At 47.6% G+C, this 19,864-nt stretch overlaps 1 protein-coding gene across 2 annotated transcripts in view; it reads right to left on the bottom strand.

The window, feature by feature from the left end:
- Positions 1 to 2,134: 2,134 nt before the first annotated feature.
- mpped2a (metallophosphoesterase domain containing 2a) overlaps positions 2,135 to 19,864 on the bottom strand; it is a 48,246-nt gene continuing 30,516 nt past the window's right edge. For both annotated transcript variants that reach the window (XM_052062560.1, XM_052062561.1), the window contains exons 5-7: positions 5,409 to 5,524; positions 2,622 to 2,735; positions 2,135 to 2,409 (exon numbers count right to left, since the gene is read on the bottom strand). In XM_052062560.1, coding sequence (XP_051918520.1) covers positions 2,291 to 2,409; positions 2,622 to 2,735; positions 5,409 to 5,524 — 349 coding nt within the window. In that variant the 3' untranslated portion in view covers positions 2,135 to 2,290. The remainder of the gene's footprint in view (positions 2,410 to 2,621; positions 2,736 to 5,408; positions 5,525 to 19,864) is intronic.

Here is a 19,864-nt window from a genome sequence, read left to right as displayed (position 1 = left end):
TCAGTTGCCAGCCAATCGCAGGGCACACAGAGACGAACAACCATCCGCGCTAACACTCACACCTAGGGACAATTTAGAGCGTCCAATCAGCCTGCCATGCATGTTTTTGGAATGTGGGAGGAAACCGGAGCACCCGGAGAAAACCCACGCAGGCCCGGGGAGAACATGCAAACTCCACACAGGGAGGCCGGAGCTGGAATCGAACCCGGTACCTCTGCACTGTGAAGCCGACGTGCTAACCACTGGACTACCGGGCCGCCCAAATGCTAATTATATAGTGAATAATTTAAATCAGTCAGAAAGGTGGCATTTTGCAAAACTAACTTTTTAAACGCAAAGTGCTCCCCCCCCCCCCCCCCCCCCAAGTACGGCACCGCCCTCCACAATGCAACGGGAACGGCATTTAGAAATCTCTCTTCTTTGAGACCTACATGACGCCAGCACAGCACGTCAGCGGGCGCCATTTGAAAGAAAGTGCTGCGTACCATTTCAAGTCCAGACGGTATCATAAGTAAAAATCTGCAATTTTATTTGCATATAAAGGCAGCTAAATATATCACAATGAACCGAAAAGAGAGGACTAACATTTTCATACAATCAGAGAGAGAGCGAGAGGGGTAAGAGAGCACGAAGAGAGCATTTACAGCAGCAAAGTTGAAACTACTATTGGCAACAATTTTTTTTTTTTGTGCTAGCAAGATTGCATTTACACACAGTGCAAAAATAGAAAGAAAACAAAACAATAAAACACACGCAAAAAAAAAGAAAAAAGAAAAAAGATTGACACTTGAAAGGACAACTTGAGCATGTTTAGGCAGGCGCGTTGCCGAAGATAAAAAGCACCTGATGGATTGCGATTTTTGAAACTTGTACTTTTCCTCTCATCTAAAATGAACAAGATGGCCGACTAAGAAAATGTTTTTTCCCCTCCGTTAAACACAACTTTTAGTACAGAAATTTTTACAACATGAATATATATATAATACTTTTGTTTTTAATACATAAACTTTCCGAATTAGAACAGGAGTCATTGAACAGGATGGAATATAAAGTCAACGTTTGGGCTGTAATTCAATTGCTTTCGGTCCCTGCGTGCGTTCGGTGTTGTCTAGCGGGAGAGTTGGACAATAAATAAGGACTTTTTTTTTTCCTCTTCTTTTTTTTTTTTTCTTCTCTCTGATCTCGCAGAGAGACAGAGTGGAGCTCTAGCTGAGAACATTAAAGCTAGTTTAAGGCAGCGTCCCTGTCAGCCAATAAGAAAAGCGCAACTGACGAGAAAAACGGAAGAAAAATCAAAAACTAAACACAAAATAGATGATACAACAGTTAAACGTAGATGGCATCCGTTTGTCTGGCCAAGGCGAACCAAAGAAAATAATTGTACAAATTCACAAAGCATCGTTTATCTTACAAGATCTGACCAATATTTATCAAGAGCAAGATTGTTTAATCACAAAAGCCCCCCAGCAAAGGAGAATAGCGGAGTCCCCCCCCTTATCAAAAATGAATTTTCTCCCCGGGATTAAAAAGCAACAAATTGCAGCTCTGAGATGAAATGTTGAGTCTGTAGGATGACGTTGGGACATTCATTCATTCATTCATTCATCTTCCTAACCGCTTGATCCTCACTAGGGTCGCGGGGGGTGCTGGAGCCCATCCCAGCTGTCTCCGGGCAGTAGGCGGGGGACACCCTGAATCGGTCGCCAGCCAATCGCAGGGCACACATAGACGAACAACCATTCGCACTCACACTCACACCTAGGGACAATTTAGAGTGTTCAATCAGCCTGCCACGCATGTTTTTTTTTGGAATGTGGGAGGAAACCGGAGCACCCGGAGAAAACCCACGCAGGCCCGGGGAGAACATGCAAACTCCACACAGGGAGGCCGGGGCTGGAATCGAACCCGGTACCTCTGCACTGTGAAGCCCACGTGCTAACCACTGGACTACTGGGCTGCCCAATTAAAAAAAAAAAAAAAGACTATAATTGACGAAAATAATAATGGAAGGTAAAGTCTTGATGTGAAATCTGCAAAACATGTTGATTGTGGGCGGCAAATACAATCACCCCCCTCCCCAAAAAAAAGGACACCGATATTCTCCTTTAAGTCAATCCCAATACATCTCCAAACATTCTCAACATCTTGGAGAGGAACAACAGTTTGCAAAGACACATTCTTTCCTTTTTTTTTTTGTTTTTTATATTGAAATATTTGTAGTAAAAAAAAACAAACAAACTGTTATTTCCAAATACCCCCCCGCCAAATGCCCCCCCACTTTGCTGAGGTCTCAGGAGCTAGAAGGGTTGGGCAGGTCGAACACAATGGGAGGGTTGGTAGGCTGGAAGCTGACGGTGCAAGTGGACGCGTTGATGAACGTTGTGTAACCGTCCGTCATGATGCCGTAGCCTGGAAAAAGGAAAACACGGCCAATGTCAAACGTCCTCACGGAATTTCCCAAATCAATATGAACAGCTTATCATGTTATCCGGGTTACAGGGTGCATGAAAGGGTTAAATCTGCCCCCCCAGCGCACAACCGTTCTTCATGTTACAACTTTATGAAACAGCGTCCGGTAGTCGCCGCATCTGATGCGAGAAGCTAAACCGGCAGCAGCCTACCTTCGTGTATGCCTCCGAAGGCGTGGAGTTTGGGTCGCACCCTTTTCTGCACCGTGTTGAGCAGCTCCACGCAGCCAACCCTCTGCAGCTCCTTCGGAACCCAGTCTCGGAAACCTGCAGACGCACGACAATTTGGATCTATTGGTTATTCACGCGTGAAGGTCGTGATTTTGTCCGAAATGAAATGATTTGGCCGAATGAGAAGAATATAAAAAAGGGGCATGGCCAAAGCATACGAGGAGGACTGATGTTGTTGACAAACTTGCTTTTAATAATAATAATAATATCCATCCATCCATCCATTTTCCGAGCCGCTTGATCCTCACTAGGGTCGCGGGGGGTGCTGGATCCTATTCCAGCTGTCTCCGGGCAGTAGGCGGGGGACACCCTGAATCAGTTGCCAGCCAATCGCAGGGCACACAGAGACGAACAACCATTCGCACTCACACTCACACCCAGGGACAATTTAGAGTGTTCAACCAGCCTGCCACGCATGTTTTTGGAATATGGGAGGAAACCGGAGCACCCGGAGAAAAGCCACGCAGGCCCGGGGAGAACATGCAAACTCCACACAGGGAGGCCGGAGCTGGAATCGAACCCGGTACCTCTGCACTGTGAAGCCGACGTGCTAACCACTGGACTACCGGGCCGCCATAATAATAATAATAATACATTTTATTTATAAGCGCCTTTCAAGACACCCAAGGACACTTTACAATAACAAAAAACACAAAACAATACGATGAAGAAGGCACTGCCAGACGCAAACGTTGGCGTTTTCCTTACAAGTTTTCATTTTATGTGGGTGATCGCGCAATTCTGCCATCCATGCGTACATGTTTTCAATAAAGTCATTTTTGCAACTTTCTGATATGGCATAGCAATTTTTTTTTGCGTTGATGATGATATCCGGAAAAAAAACACAAGTACAATAAGGATAAGCACAAAAAAGTAACAGAAGTCACGAAACGGATTTTTGAGCTAAAAGGTAGCGCAATACTTTCAAAACCTTCCATTTTGTGTTATGTGCAGGGTGTCCTTAGTTTACGGTGAGATTGCATTCCTACGATGACGACATAATCCTTAATTTGTCTGCAAATTGAAAGGCGTCCGAGAGGCTATCATTAGTCAAGGCTAAGGCAGGACTAAAGTCACCATGCATACAAAACAACTAAGACAGAGCCAAGACGGCAGTTTTCTTCCCCCGATGCGCAAAACGAGTTGATCGTCAAGTCAACATTATTTCTAGAGCACTTTCAAACAGCCATCGCTGCATACAAAGTGCTGTACATGGAGCGATTTAACATACACAATAAACAGTAAGACGAATCGGTAATAAAGGCGGTAGAAAGCACCAAGCAGTAAAATCAAGAACAAATTCAAAAAACAAAGAACAATACAGATCGTGCACCTTTGGGTGTTTGGAAAACTCGCATTTTCGTACTATCGCCAAGTGAGGACCCTCCCCACCCCTCCCCACCCCGCCCCCCCACCCTTTCCCTTCTTGTCGTTTCGATTATGTTTTTGGTGTTCATCTTGTTCTCTTTCTGCGGTTACTCAAACCCCATTTTAACGACTTCATTATGCCATTAAATGATTTAGAGCGTGGCCCGGTAGTCCAGTGGTTAGCACGTCGGCTTCACAGTGCAGAGGTACCGGGTTCGATTCCAGCTCCGGCCTCCCTGTGTGGAGTTTGCATGTTCTCCCCGGGCCTGCGTGGCTTTTCTCCGGGTGCTCCGGTTTCCTCCCACATTCCAAAAATATGCATGGCAGGCTGATTGAACACTCTAAATTGTCCCTAGGTGTGAGTGTGAGTGCGAATGGTTGTTCGTTTCTGTGTGCCCTGCGATTGGCTGGCAACCGATTCAGGGTGTCCCCCGCCTACTGCCCGAAGACAGCTGGGATAGGCTCCAGCACCCCCCGCGACCCTAGTGAGGATCGAGCGGTACGGAAGATGAATGAATGAATGAATGATTTAGAGCAGGGGTGCCCAAACTTTTTGGATCGAAGATCAACTTTTCGATCAACTAACCTCACGGGATGTACCCTTACCGGCGCGCGCACGCACACACACAAATTTAAGATTTACCCGCTTTATTTTATTTTTTAAATATTTTTTTTGTGAAAATGAGACTGATAAGATGATTAGTGTGCAGTGTATATTAACACAAAAAATACATTACTAACATTTACAAAGACACACAAATGGTTGTTTGTTTTTTTTCTTCTCGACACCCCTCGGATCTACTTGGGACCTGTCTTAGATCTACCGGTAGATCAGGATTTACCTAATGGGCACCCCTGATCTAGCGCATGGATGTTTTCTATTCCGTTAGTGAGCCTCGCCCAAAATCGGACCCAGTTGCTTGCTTGTGGCATCTGTCACAGTGGTACAAAATGGAGTTTCCACGCAATCAAACCCAGAGGCGGCGGCGGCTGCCGCAGCCCCTCCATAGGCGAGGAGGGGGGGAGGAAATCACTCAATAAAACCAGATGGAGAACACAAGAAAAAAAAAAGGATGGGGGTGGGGTGGGTGGGGGTTTAAACACCCAGAAAGAAAACACAATCAGTCTGCGGTGATAAAATCAACAATGCATGTTTGTTCCTTTCATAAAGTCAACACAAATATTGAATCATGAAGTGTGTTCAGGGTTCACTGCTCTGCTACTGTTTCCCCGGCTGCGGCGCCTTCGCTTTACATCAATGAGGTACAAACCCATTACAAACTGTGTTTTGTGGGTGTGTGTGTGGCAGGGGCGCTGCTCCGATGGGTTAATTGGACTCACCCAGCGGAGGGCCGTGGGTCATCAGGATGTCGATGCCTTCTGGAACCAGGTTCCATTTATCCAGCAGAGACTGACCCCGCGGCAGATTGAAACCCCAGCCGTTGAACCACGGAGACCTGCAAAGAGGCGCGACGTGAGAGCGTCGGCGTCAATATCGCGACGGCAAATGTGGGAAAATGCGTCGGAGACGCGATAAGAGCGATAATTAATGTTGATGATGTTTCCGCAGACTGGAATAGGGAGCGTGCTTGCATCCCACAAGGCGCTGACGATTCAAGGGCACGTTCCCAAAATAAAAGAGGGAATATCTAAACAGTCGGGAGCTCTTGTCAAGCGTCACATCCTCACCAGGGCCTTCAGCAACCCGCTCTCGGATTGATTGACAGCAGCGGGCCACCTCCGGCGGCTTGGATCAGAGTGCGGAAGCTCCGGGGTGACAAGCTGTGTCTTCCCTGGCAGATACAAAGAAAGCCTCCGTGTGGCTGAGTGAGAATGTGGGATGGATGGATGGATGGAAAAATGATGAACTCATCCAAAATGTGCAGCGGTTCGACGGACGTTGCGGGAGGACAGAGAAACACTGACTAGATGGGGCTTGATAAATTGAGCCTTCATTTATCACAATAGTGGGAATGGCAATAGAGGGCTGACAAGAAGGCAAAGGAAGATCGATGATCATCATGCAATACTGGGAGGGGGGGGGGGGGGGTGCTGCATCAAAGCAACAAACCAGAAGTGGATATTTGCTGAGGACGTCATGATTTGGACTCTGTTCTTCTTTGACTCGTCTGGGACAGCCGCTTAACTCATTCACTCCCAAAGACGTTTTTAAACGTCTTTTCAGACTTGGTCCAGAATTGGTACCGAATGAGTTAAAAAACGCTGCTGTGTTTAGTCGGGCTGAAACGGGTCCACCAGCAATTTGTGTACCTGAGGTACAGTATTTTTTTTTCAAGCGTCCTCTGATTTACGCGTACACCGTCAAGAAGAAGAAGTCAAGCTCACCGCAGCAAGAACCGTTCTTGCTAGGCATCGCGCCGCCGAGGTGGTAAGTTGGCCAATTTCAAAAATAAACTTTACTCCTTACTAAATAATACATGGGGCGGCCCCGGTAGTCCAGTGGTTAGCACTTCGGCTTCACAGTGCAGAGGTACCGGGTTCGATTCCAGCTCCGGCCTCCCTGTGTGGAGTTTGCATGTTCTCCCCGGGCCTGCGTGGGTTTTCTCCGGGTGCTCCGGTTTCCTCCCACATTCCAAAAACATGCATGGAATTTAGAGTGATTGAACAATCTATATTGTCCCTAGGTGTGAGTGCGAATGGTTGTTCGTTTCTGTGTGCCCTGCGATTGGCTGGCAACCGATTCAGGGTGTCCCCCGCCTACTGCCCGAAGACAGGTGGGATAGGCTCCAGCACCCCCCGCGACCTTAGTGAGGATCAAGCGGCTCGGAAGATGAATGAATGAATGAATAAATAATACATGGACATGAACGCCTTGGTATGTTTCAACAACACAACATTGCCCTTAAATAATTTTCATTCATCACCGCTTGATCCTCACTAGGGTTGCGGGGGTGCTGGAGCCTATCCCAGCCGTCTTCGGGTTCGGTTTGCCTCGGTTGCCAGCCAATCGCAGGGCACACAGAAACGAACAACCATTCGCACTCACACTCACACCTAGGGACAATTCAGAGTGTTCAATCAGCCTGCCACGCATGTTTTTGGAATGTGGGAGGAAACCGGAGCACCCGGAGAAAACCCACGCAGACCCGAGGAGAACATGCAAACTCCACACAGGGAGGCAGAAGCTGGAATCGAACCCGGTACCTCTGCACTGTGAAGCCGACGTGCTAACCACTGGACTACCGGGCTGCCCTAAATGATTTTCAGTTGCTACAAAAAAAAGACTTCGTTACGTTGACATTGTATTGTACGGCGCCTGCTGACAGTGTTTAGCGCTTTCCGCGCTAGCGGTGCTGAAGTTCATCCATCCATTATGCGAGCTGCTTCTCCTCATGAGGGTCGCGAGCTTAAGAGCTAAATGGCTCCGCACGCTTTGATGCTGACAGCCTGACACAGTGGCCGTTCCTAGTTATCACTTTTTAATTAAACCAGGCAAACATAAGTACAGGGGTGGGCAATTTTTTTTTTTTTTGCATAGGGCCACATGAGAACCAGAAAATATTATGGAAGGCCGGATCAAAAGGGTGAACTAAATTCAACATAATATTAATTGGATTTCTTTATTTAAAAAGCAGTATTTTGCATTTTTTGGGCATGTTTTTCAGACTTTAAGAGTACATTATTCCGTCGTATCGAACGGGATTTGCTTGACTTGGCGCTACTGCGGGCTTCCGTATCGTCTCCCCCTTCCTCCCTATGCTCTGCAACTTCAAGTAACTGTGCCACCTGGCGTTGAAATGCCTGTCATTACAAGTCCAAATGAAATGAATGCAGTCGTTGACATTGAATCTTAATTGTGTAGCAACCTTCGGCGGGCCGGATTAAAAAGACCAGCGGGCCGCATTTGGCCCGCGGGCCGTAGTTTGCCCACCACTGCATAAAGTGTGATGACATGCCCGCTTGGCCATCATTGCCTGGTTTACACATTACACTAATTGTGTTTACTTTTTTTCCAGTTTTTAATAAATGTGTTTTTTTTTTAATGTCTTGAATTTGTAAAAATCCATCCATCCATCCATTTTCCGAACCGCTTGATCCTCACTAGGGTCGCGGGGGGTGCTGGAGCCTATCCCAGCCGTCTTCGGGCAGTAGGTGGGGGACACCCTGAATCGGTTGCCAGCCAATCACAGGGCACACAGAGACGAACAACTATTCGCACTCACACTCACACCTAGGGACAATTTAGAGTGTTCAATCAGCCTGCCACGCATGTTTTTGGAATGTGGGAGGAAACCGGAGTACCCGGAGAAAACCCACGCAGGCCCAGGGAGAACATGCAAAGTCCACACAGGGAGGTCGGAGCTGGAATCGAACCCGGGACCACTCCACTGTGAAGCCGACGCGCTAACCACTGGACTACCGGGCCGCCAATTTGTAAAAATAATTAAAAAAAAAACATTTAAAATCATATTTTTATTTTTCACTAATGAAGGTTTCGGTGAACGTGCATATGAACTGGTTGGCTTCCGTACCTCAAACGGGGTTAAGAACCGCTGATTTAATAGCTGCAACCCTGATGCATAGCTCAAGCACAATGGGGAAACGAGGGCTTCGACAGCATCAATAAGTTCAGTGACAAAGAAGGATGGGTGGCATGGCTGATCAATAATTACTGCAGCACAGGGAAGGGTCCAAGCAGACAAACTCAAAAAGATTATAAAACATGACAACGGGATGGCGATGCAGCTCCGAAATTCAAAAGAACGTCCTCAATTATTTAGACGTCTTGGAGGTGGTTAAGAAAGGAAGCGTGTCACAGCTCTGTGCGTGCGCTGCGAGACAAAAGGCAGCTAGCTGGGAAGCCCACGCTTCCAGTGGAGAGCCGGAGCAACGAGGTTAAAAATTAAACGCGAGGAGCAAAAGGGGGGAGCGGAAGCCACAGACTCCACTGATTAATTAGAACTAATCGCACAAATCGGAGCTAATGGAAGTCTAATGGATTACTGGGAGGACTAAGCGCTTCTGCGAGGGGAAATAGGGCGGCCGCTGCTGCGGCGGGAAAGAATCTTGGAAAGCCGTGAATCAGAGCTAAGCTGGCGTGCTCGCTTGGCTACACACACACACACCAGACGCCAGCGGAACATTAGTCTGAGTAATAGCAACAAGGGCAAACTTTGAAAAATGGCGAAAGGCATGTTTTTGCACTCCCTATTATGAAAAAAAAAAAAAAAATAAGAAGAAAAACACACAAAATGGAGAACATGAGCCGTGGATCCGGAAAGGTCCTGACTGAATGCAGAGCAGGGTGCCGCGGGCGTCGCCACAATGGCCCCGTTGTCAGACGTCCGCGTGTTGAAATGCACCTTCCGTGCAAGTGCGTTTGTGAACCAACCCCCCCCCCCCCCCCCACCCCCCCCCGGCACCAAGATTAATGACATCGCAGTCAGTTAAAGGGGGGAGATGGCTCCTTGAGCAGCGCGGACGCAGCCCGTATCATATATCCGCTGCTGTCGGCGTATGTGTGTGTGTATATGTTCGGGTACTGCAGATTTGTAGTGATGAAGCAGAATGCTCGAATATTAAAAAAAATATTAAATAATAATAATATTAAATAAATAAATAAGGGCGGCCCGGTAGTCCAGTGGTTAGCACGTCGGCTTCACAGTGCAGAGGTACCGGGTTCGATTCCAGCTCCGGCCTCCCTGTGTGGAGTTTGCATGTTCTCCCCGGGCCTGCGTGGGTTTTCTCCGGGTGCTCCGGTTTCCTCCCACATTCCAAAAATATGCGTGGCAGGCTGATTGAACACTCTAAATTGTCCCTAGGTGTGAGTGTGAGTGCGAATGGTTGTTCGTCTCTGTGTGCCCTGCGATTGGCTGGCAACCGATTCAGGGTGTCCCCCGCCTATTGCCCGAAGACAGCTGGGATAGGCTCCAGCACCCCCCGCGACCCTAGTGAGGATCAAGCGGCTCGGAAGATGAATGAATGAATGAATAAATAAATAAATAAATGAATAATTAAATCATTTGTGTTCATATTGTATTTAATTGAAAGATGTTTGTTGTTTTTTTTCCTCTTTCTCCTTTCTTCTTTCTACATACATTCTTGCTGCTGGAGGCTGTAAATTTCCCCATTGTGGGACGAATAAAGGATATCTTATCTTATCTTATCTTAATATTTAAAAAAAAAATGAAGACCGTTCATAATTAGATGTCAAAGAGTGAGAATTTTTAGAGCTGTGCCATGTCCTTATTGACACATGCCATCTGGAGCTTGTTGCCATGGAAACAAAGCGTCTGTAGGCACAGTGTGATTTATAATTACCCCCCACCCCTCCCCAACCCCCCCTCCCAAAAAAAAAGTCAAAGTAACAGACAAATAAAGGAAGGGCTTCTAAAACCGAAATAGGACTACGGTATTTGGCTCCGACACACAAAAAGCATCGCAAGCACAAAGGCTGGTAACCGTGGTAACAGGCACACTTAATGATCCCCCGGGGAATCAAAAACGTTGGAAATGGGTTAACAATCAGCCTGCAGCGGAGGTGATGCAGACAGAAGCAATTTAGCCCTGGTGCGCAGAACGCCGATATTCAATTAAGCTGTTGGACATCATTAGGACGCCGTCGCTCTCTCGGGGCACGACTCTGCTGTTAACCTCTTTCTGGGTCCCGAGGCGGGCAACAAGAGCTCCCCCCGGCGATTGTTTTATCAAAATGAGGCGGCGAGGTCACGATGAATTGTAATTGAAAAGCATCATAACAACGGCAATAATGATTAGGGGGAAAAAAAAAAAGCCCAGGTGCTCCCAAAAAGGACCTGCACTCTTTTGGCTCCCATTCTTGTTGAAAGCAGCTGCGGAATGACCCTGAAAATCTCGCCGGCGTGCGTGCTTGCGCCCACGACGGTGAGGCTAATCAACGATTTCATGTTGACTGTTTGACGTCAGCCCGGTAGTCCAGTGGTTAGCACGTCGGCTTCACAGTGCAGAGGTACCGGGTTCGATTCCAGCTCCGGCCTCCCTGTGTGGAGTTTGCATGTTCTCCCCGGGCCTGCGTGGGTTTTCTCCGGGTGCTCCGGTTTCCTCCCACATTCCAAAAACATGCGTGGCAGGCTGATTGAACACTCTAAATTGTCCCTAGGTGTGAGTGTGAGTGCGAATGGTTGTTTGTTTCTGTGTGCCCTGCGATTGGCTGGCAACCGATTCAGGGTGTCCCCCGCCTACTGCCCGAAGACGGCTGGGATAGGCTCCAGCACCCCCCGCGACCCGAGTGAGGATCAAGCGGCTCGGAAGATGAATGAATGAATGAATGAATGTTTGACGTCACGTCATAAAAGTTGGAGAAGGTTAAGAATGTAAAAATCAAGTTAATTTTGCCACACGAGAGCTTGTGAGATCTAGCCGCTAGCGTTAGCAGGTCAAAGAAAACACTTTTAAACATCCGGCGTCATGCTTAACCCTCGTAGTCCACCGTTTGAGATAAATGCAAAATGATGTCTTTGAATCAAAGGCAAAGGCATTCGGAAAAACACGAGAGAGCTGAAACCTATGGGGGGGGGGGGGGGTTTCTAAAATGGCCGAAATTTCATGATGTCACCGGCTGATAATTCTCAGGCATTGCAGCAATAATAAAAAACGTTTTGATACCTTAATCTTCACAATTTACATATTTTGCACCATAGAGACCCATTATAATTCATATTTTTGAATGCATCGTAAACCTAATGTGTAAACATGCATTTCACACGATTTTTACGTCAATCGCTTTGTTTTCGCTTGGACAGACGTATGCATGCCACATTGTTGGGTTGAGGTCATTCCAATTGTGCAACCTTTAGGTGGCGCCAGAGGATCGCAAATGAGTTTGCCTTTTTGCAGGAGGCTTCAAACCAATGCGTTTTACATGAACACGTCCGGTCGGGATTGTTAGTAGGGCTTGGTTGGGACCTCCAGACACAATTTTTTTTCCTTTTGCAAAAAATTAAGAATAAAAAATCCCAAAGAACTAATAAAAACTATATATGTATGGATAGCACAGATGCCTCTGAATATTTTGAGTTTTTGAAAAAAAAAAGAGTGTTTTTATAACACAAAATACATCATTACAAAAATTGTAAAACGCGTAACTTAGGGTTTTTTTGTTTCAAAGGACCTAAGGGTTAATGGCAAAATGAGATCCAATTTTTTTTTTTTTTGCTTTTGAGGTGCAGTCGTATCCCAAATATTATTCAGTTTCTTCATTTGAATTTCTACTATCAGAGTACATAGAGGACGAAATCACAGAAGACTAATTCATGCCTCTGAAGCCATCCTGGACACCACACCTCTGCTTTTCTTGACTGGAGTTGGGACTGAGCACAGCTACGGTGCATCCACAAGTCCGCCGAAGCATTAGTACATTTCAATCCATTTGGTAATCGGCCATTATTCTAACTAGAATACGAGACTATATGTATACCCAATTAGTGTTTATCTTTGTGTTTAATCCAGATAGGAAATTTACAAAAAGTTGCTTTTACTTAGAGGAAATCATCCACATTTCCCAACGCACACTCGGATGAGACTGCCATCCATGCTGGGGGTCCAAATGTAAGCAAACTGAGATAAGCAATGTCTTGTGCTTGCCACAGAGAGCCGCGGAGGGGCTAGCAGGAAGGAAGGAAGGGAAGTGAAGTGCAGCAGGATGATGTTCATGGTATCACAACTGAGCAGATAGCTGGAAGTAGAGCGTCCCTGTGTTGATGAAACTCTTGTTACTGCTGTGATTGATAGCTCACGACACACGATCCACATCTAACCTTTTTGGCCACACAACGTGAAGGGAAGTTGGGGGAGTCGTTCTTCCGCCTGCAACCCGGTTAGCATGTTAGCATACTTGCTCGCTTTCGCAGTATTTGTCAAAATGTACCGTACGAAAGGACAATTGATGGGCATATGTTCATTGAAAATAAAAAAAAAAGAAACCATTTTCAATTTTTAAAAAATCATATTGAAAAAGTAACATGAATCATTCTTGACAAAAATGTAAACGAGTGATCCAGATGCTCTCAAGTCAGCCAAAAAAAATAAAAACTTCCAATTCTGATTGACCATATTTGCATCTAAAAAGTTAATGTTCTCCACCTTTCACCGCGGGACATCAAATTCCTTTCTCTGGTAAAAAAAAATAAACCCTCTACGCCTGTGCTCAGCCTTGTTGTCATTGAATGCATCACTTATTTATCTCAGGCTTTCACTTGTGCATAAAAACAATGGTGCCAGCTCTCGGTTGGTAACTTTTCACGCCAACATCGAAGAGAATTATGCCCCTCTCCAGTGAGATGCCGCTTGACATCAAGCCTATGTTTTAGCACAGAACCCCCCCCCCCCCCCCCCCCCCAAAAGAATAAAGGTTTATGCAAGACCAGCACAACTCAGGCCACAACAGGCAGGGACACGGGGCTTCCTCTGCTGTTCAAATATTTATCCACTCGAAGCAGCAGACGCCGCGTGGGGCATAAAACAAGATGGCGTCGTGTCAAGCCCAGGATTTGCCATCACACTTCGCGACCAAACAGAACACATAGAAGAAGCCCACTGCTGACAAGCAAGAGTTTTTAGCATCTTCTCGCTGGACCGAGTCGCTAGCCTGAGATCGGGTTCCGGGTGAGAGCTGGGACTCATCGCCATGTACTCATCCGGCTGCTTTCGGAGCCGTCTTGGGCTTACGTCCAAAGGATTGTGATTGCATTTTATCGCCCGGGGCAGTCTGCCCATGCCATGTATCCGTTTCTCATGTTGAAGACATCTGGCTAGCTGTGGGCTACTGTAGTTTCGTTTACTCCCTGCTCCCCACGGTGCTTCGTCTCTTTGATTAAGCCGGCATTGCTCATAATCACAACCAGAGCTCTGTTTCCAAAACCAAATACCTGCGTTCCATATGCAGAGCTGGGGTTGAGGGGGGGGGGGGGGGTGGCTGTAGCTAAAATATGAGAGTAGGAGAAATCATTTCAAAGGTCAGGAGGGAGAAACGGAAACCTATGCCAGATTTTTCACCCAACAGATAAGGAAAAATGGGGAATGGACTTGTTTGACCATCTCACTCACATCCACATCAAGGTGGAAGGTTCCCGAACAAAGTCCGCAAGGGCGCCACGGCGGTCCACTGGTTGGCAAGTCCGCCTTACAGTGCAGAGGCGCAGGGTTTGATTCCGACTCCGGCCTTCCTGTGTGGCGTTTGCATGTTCTCCCCGTGTTTGCGTGGGTGTTCTCCGGGTATTCCGGCTTCCTCCCACTTTCCAAAAACACGCATGGCAGTTTGACAGAACGTTCGAAACCACAGGTGTCAAACTCAAGGCCCAGGGGCCAGATCTGGCCCACCACATCATTTGACGCGGCCCGCGAAAGCAAATCAAACATGTCGACTTCTATCATGCTTGCTAAAATCTGTACCAAAATTTCAAATTCTCGTGCGTAATATATAAGAGAATTTTCTTGTTTCCAATACCCTCACGACAGCAACTTAAACTATAGTTGAATAAATCATTATTCTTGACTTCTTCATATGGTTTCAGAGTCATGCTCGGATAGCCTTCAACATGCCCGCGGTCCTCGTCAGGAGAAGTGGATTAGAAAACGGATGGATGGATGGAAGCCCAGTAGTCCAGTGGTTAGCACGCCGGGCTCACAGTGCAGAGGTACCGAGTTCGATTCCAGCTCCGGCCTCCCTGTGTGGAGTTTGCATGTTCTCCCCGTGTCTGCGTGGGTGTTCTCCGGGTATTCCGGTTTCCTCCCACTTTCCAAAAACATGCATGGCAGTTTGACAGAACGCTCGAAATCATTGGTGTCAAACTCAAGGCCCAGGGGCCAGATCTGGCCCACCACATCATTTGACGCGGCCCGCGAAAGCAAATCAAACATGTCGACTTCTATCATGCTTGCTAAAATCTGTACCAAAATTTGAAATTCTCGTGTGTAATATATAAGAGAATTTTCTTGTTTCCAATACCCTCACGACAGCAACTTAAACTATAGTTGAATAAATCATTATTCTTGACTTCTTCATATGGTTTCAGAGTCATGCTCGGATAGCCTTCAACATGCCCGCGGTCCTCGTGAGGAGAAGTGGATTAGAAAACGGATGGATGGATGGAAGCCCAGTAGTCCAGTGGTTAGCACGCCGGGCTCACAGTGCAGAGGTACCGGGTTCGATTCCAGCTCCGGCCTCCCTGTGTGGAGTTTGCATGTTCTCCCCGCGCCTGCGTGGGTGTTCTCCGGGTATTCCAGTTTCCTCCCACTTTCCAAAAACACGCATGGCAGTTTGACAGAACGTTCGAAATCACAGGTGTCAAACTCAAGGCACAGGGGCCAGATCTGGCCCACCACGTCATTTGACGCGGCCTGTGAAAGCAAATGAAACATGTCGACTTCTATCATGCTTGCTAAAATCTGTACCGAAATTTCAAATTTTCTTGTTTCCAATACCCTCACGACAGCAACTTAAACTATAGTTGAATAAATAATTATTCTGTATGGTTTGAAAGTCATGCTCGGATAGCCTTCAACATGCCCGCGGTCCTCGTGAGGAGAAGTGGATTAGAAAACGGATGGATGGATGGACTGCATTGTTTTTAGTAAATCGAGCATTTCTTCGATTTGCCAAAGCCGTTGGTTGCCATATCGTCGAGCGCAAAGGCACACTTAGACGCACTCGGACCGACACCGCCAGAGAGCTTCAATTTATTGTTTTAACGGTCTTTGTTTTTAAATGTCAGCTTCTTACTTGATGTAGAGCACTTTGTAAGCCGCTGCTGTTGTTGTTTTCAAGTGCTCTATAAATAAAGTTGAGTGGTGAATGGTTTAAAGGACGTTTATTGGTGCGATCGGGGGTTGTAGATGTACACGGCGGTGGAGTCTACATGAGATATTTTTGATTGCTTTCACAGTACTTTCATTAGCCAGTCGATCAGGGCAAACGCTAGCGAGTGTCATTGAAGTGGTATCGCGCTACACTATTGGAATGATCAAAGTAAATAAATCAGCCATGACACCCCCCCCCCCTCGGGACGTGTGTCCAAGTTTCACATTTAGGAGTTCATTCCTCAAAATCTCAAGCACCACATGAATAAACGGTGCATTATTCAGGCGGAATTGGCCCGGTAGACCAGTGGTTAGCACGTCGGCTTCACAGTGCAGAGGTACCGGGTTCGATTCCAGGGCCCAGCCTCCCTGTGTGGAGTTTGCATGTTCTCCCCGGGCCTGCGTGGGTTTTCTCCGGGTGCTCCGGTTTCCTCCCACATTCCAAAAATATGCATGGCAGGCTGATTGAACACTCTAAATTGTCCCTAGGTGTGAGTGTGAGTGCGAATGGTTGTTCGTTTCTGTGTGCCCTGCGATTGGCTGGCAACCGATTCAGGGTGTCCCCCGCTTACTGCCCGAAGACAGCTGGGATAGGCTCCAGCACCCCCCGCGACCCTAGTGAGGATCAAGCGGCTTGGAAGATGAATGAATGAATGAATATTCAGGCGGATAAGCGGCAGTGAAGCTGTCCGTATCCTTTTGGTGAGCGCGGGTTTTCGGTTAACGGGCGGCAAGCCGTTAATTGCGCAGGTACACAAAGAAGCGTGACCCGATTACAAAGAGCCGCAGAGGTGGGGTGCTTACCTTACGTTTTACAGGCCTTACGGGCAAAAAAAAGAGACTGAAGAGTGTGTTTACACAGTGGCATCTCTGAACTGGTATTAATGATAGAGCCACTTAGCATTCAGAGGCATTGGTCTCAGCTACGCTGTTTGTTTCACAGGTCATTAAATTTATGCCGCAGCCCTAATGTTCATTACAGCAGCAAGCTGGCCAGGAGTCTGTAACACTCGCTCACTGTCTTGAATCCCCCCCCCCCCCCCCCACTGCATTCCTCCGGCTGGCTTTTCTTTTCCGTGTCTCCCTCAGCCTCCCTGTCTCAGTACATTTGCCTGACAATAATTATTTCCCATTTTAATTAAAAGAATTGCCGCGGCAGTTCCAGGTCTGCGGCAACGCTCTTAATTCGCGCGGCGCACGGGCACCCGGTGTTATTTTTCATTCCGATTCCTGGACAGATGGTGACGTGCGGAAGATTGCTGAGACATTTAAGTAAGAGTGCACATTTGAAGAGTATTGTTCTTCGGAATGCAGATGGTGCCAAACGTGCTTCCGTGGCGCCTCGTGCGATGTTAATTGGAAAGACTTGAAAGCTTTTCGGCGCGTTAACTCCACCCCCCCCCCCTGCTTTGAACAAACAACGTCGCCGGTGGTACAAAGTAAAGAAATGAAACAAAATAAATGAAAGATAAAAGAAATGGCTTCAACGCTCAATCGGGCGTGACGTGAACATAAAACAGCAATAAATCGCGCAACGTTTGCTGCTGAAATGACCAAAACAACGAAAATACGAAAGTGCGGTATTAAAACGCCTTCACGCCGATTTTTAATATCTGACTCTGGTTGCGGGCGGCCCGGTAGTCCAGTGGTTAGCACGTCGGCTTCACAGTGCAGAGGTACCGGGTTCGATTCCAGCTCCGGCCTCCCTGTGTGGAGTTTGCATGTTCTCCCAGGGCCTGCGTGGGTTTTCTCCGGGTGCTCCGGTTTCCTCCCACATTCCAAAAACATGCATGGTAGGCTGATTGGACGCTCTAAATTGTCCCTAGGTGTGAGTGTGAGCGTGGATGGTTGTCTATGTCTATGTGTGCCCTGCGATTGGCTGGCAACCGATTCAGGGTGTCCCCCGCCTACTGCCCGGAGACGGCTGGGATGGGCTCCAGCACCCCCCGCGACCCTAGTGAGGATCAAGCGGCTCGGAAGATGAATGGATGGATGGACTCTGGTTGCTTCTTATTTCCACGAAAGCCACTTTTCTTTGTCGCGGTTGATATTTTGCCATTCTTCATCAGTTGCTCCCCTTTTCCCAGTCTTCCCCGTCAACAGTGCCAGTTCTTTTATTGGTCCTTCAAGCCAGGGTTCTTATTCTTCAAATGACAACAACAATTAAAAAAAAAATGTCCTCCAGGAGGAAACAAACCGTTTAAGAGTCAAATTAATCCTCTTGCAAATGCAGCGCACATAGAAGGGCAAGTAAAGACGCTGGAGGAAACACAACAGTGCAAGAGCTGAGAAAAAAAAACCCAAAAAGAGAACAGAAATCCAATTTAATCCAGAGGAACTTTAGTGGGTCAGTGTTTGCTTAGCCATAAATGACGACAGACCATTTTAATCAGCCAACTAAAATCTATCCATCCATCCATCCATCCTCAACCGCTTATCTGGGGCCGGGTCGCGGGGGCAACAGCTTTAGCAGGGAAGCCCAGACTTCCCTCTCCCTAGCTACTTCTTCCAGCTCTCCCCGGGGGATCCCGAGTCGTTCCCAGGCAAGCTGGGTGACATAGTCTCTCCAGCATGTCCTGGGTCTTCCTCGGGGTCTCCTCCCGGTGGGACATGACCGGAACACCTCACCGGGGAGGCGCTCAGGAGGCATCCGAATCAGATGCCCAAGCCACCTCATCTGGCTCCTCTCGATGTGGAGGAGAAGCGGCTCGACTCTGAGCCCCTCCCGGATGACTGAGCTTCTCACCTTATCTCTAAGGGAGAGCCCGGACACCCTGCGGAGAAAACTCATTTCAGCCGCTTGTATCCGGGATCTCGTTCTTTCGGTCACCACCCATAGCTCGTGACCATAGGTGAGGGTTGGGACGTAGATCGACCGGAAAATTGAGAGCTTCGCCCTTTGGTTCAGCTCCTTCTTCACCACGACAGACTGATACAACGTCCGCAACGAAAATCTATTTAAAAAAAAAAAAAAAAGCAGTTTCTTTGCTTTTTCAGGGGTCCTCGACCTGAAACGTCGGGACAAGGCGTTTATCGGCGGTGGCTTCTGTTCACTTTGACTTCATTCGAGTCCCTACATGAAATAACATCGGCGCGAACAAAAGTTGAAAGCATGTCGTGCGTTCATCGCCCTCAATTTGAAGGAGTCAAACGCTTCATCACGTGGACACGGGATGACTTGGCAGCACATCATCAACAGAAAGCTCGCGATGATCTTGAAGCACCGTGACAAAGTCGTATTGTCACGGCAAAGGTTAAGGCCAGGGAGAGGTCACAAAGGTGACCCGGGAAAAAAAAAATAAACACTGCAGCGGGACAAGTGGGTTTCCTTTTGCATCTGACACATGAATGATCTGCAGTTCACCACGACAAAAGGCGCATTGTTGACCTTTGTCTGTGGTTTTCGAGCAAAGGTCACTTGGAAGTTTTTTTTTTGTAGTTGAAATAAAGGCCGTCAAGGACGATGGTTTGGTTGTAAAGGGAGAACTTGCACTGAATAAAGCAACTCGGTACACTCAAAAAGGGGAAATGTGACAAGCAAGGCTGTTGTACGTGTTGATGAAAAAGCGAAACTGACTTTTATGCAAATGTCATGATGGTGGGGGAAAATGGGGGGGGTAGTTTCTTGGAGTGATTAGATTTAAACAAGTATAGTGCTGCTCTGGGCGGCCCGGTAGTCCAGTGGTTAGCACGTCGGCTTCACAGTGCAGAGGTACCGGGTTCGATTCCAGCTCCGGCCTCCCTGTGTGGAGTTTGCATGTTCTCCCCGGGCCTGCGTGGGTTTTCTCCGGGTGCTCCGGTTTCCTCCCACATTCCAAAAACATGCGTGGCAGGCTGATTGAAGACTCTAAATTGTCCCTAGTTGTGAGTGTGAGTGTGAGTGCGAATGGTTGTTCGTTTCTGTGTGCCCTGCGATTGGCTGGCAACCGATTCAGGGTGTCCCCGCCTACTGCCCAAAGACAGCTGGGATAGGCTCCAGCACCCCCCGCGACCCGAGTGAG

This window comes from Hippocampus zosterae, chromosome 4 (assembly GCF_025434085.1).
Source record: "Hippocampus zosterae strain Florida chromosome 4, ASM2543408v3, whole genome shotgun sequence".
In the NCBI taxonomy this organism is placed as follows: Eukaryota; Metazoa; Chordata; class Actinopteri; order Syngnathiformes; family Syngnathidae; genus Hippocampus; species Hippocampus zosterae.
The sequence above is the reverse complement of the archived record's forward strand: the minus strand, read 5'-3'. Positions and strand labels throughout refer to the sequence as shown.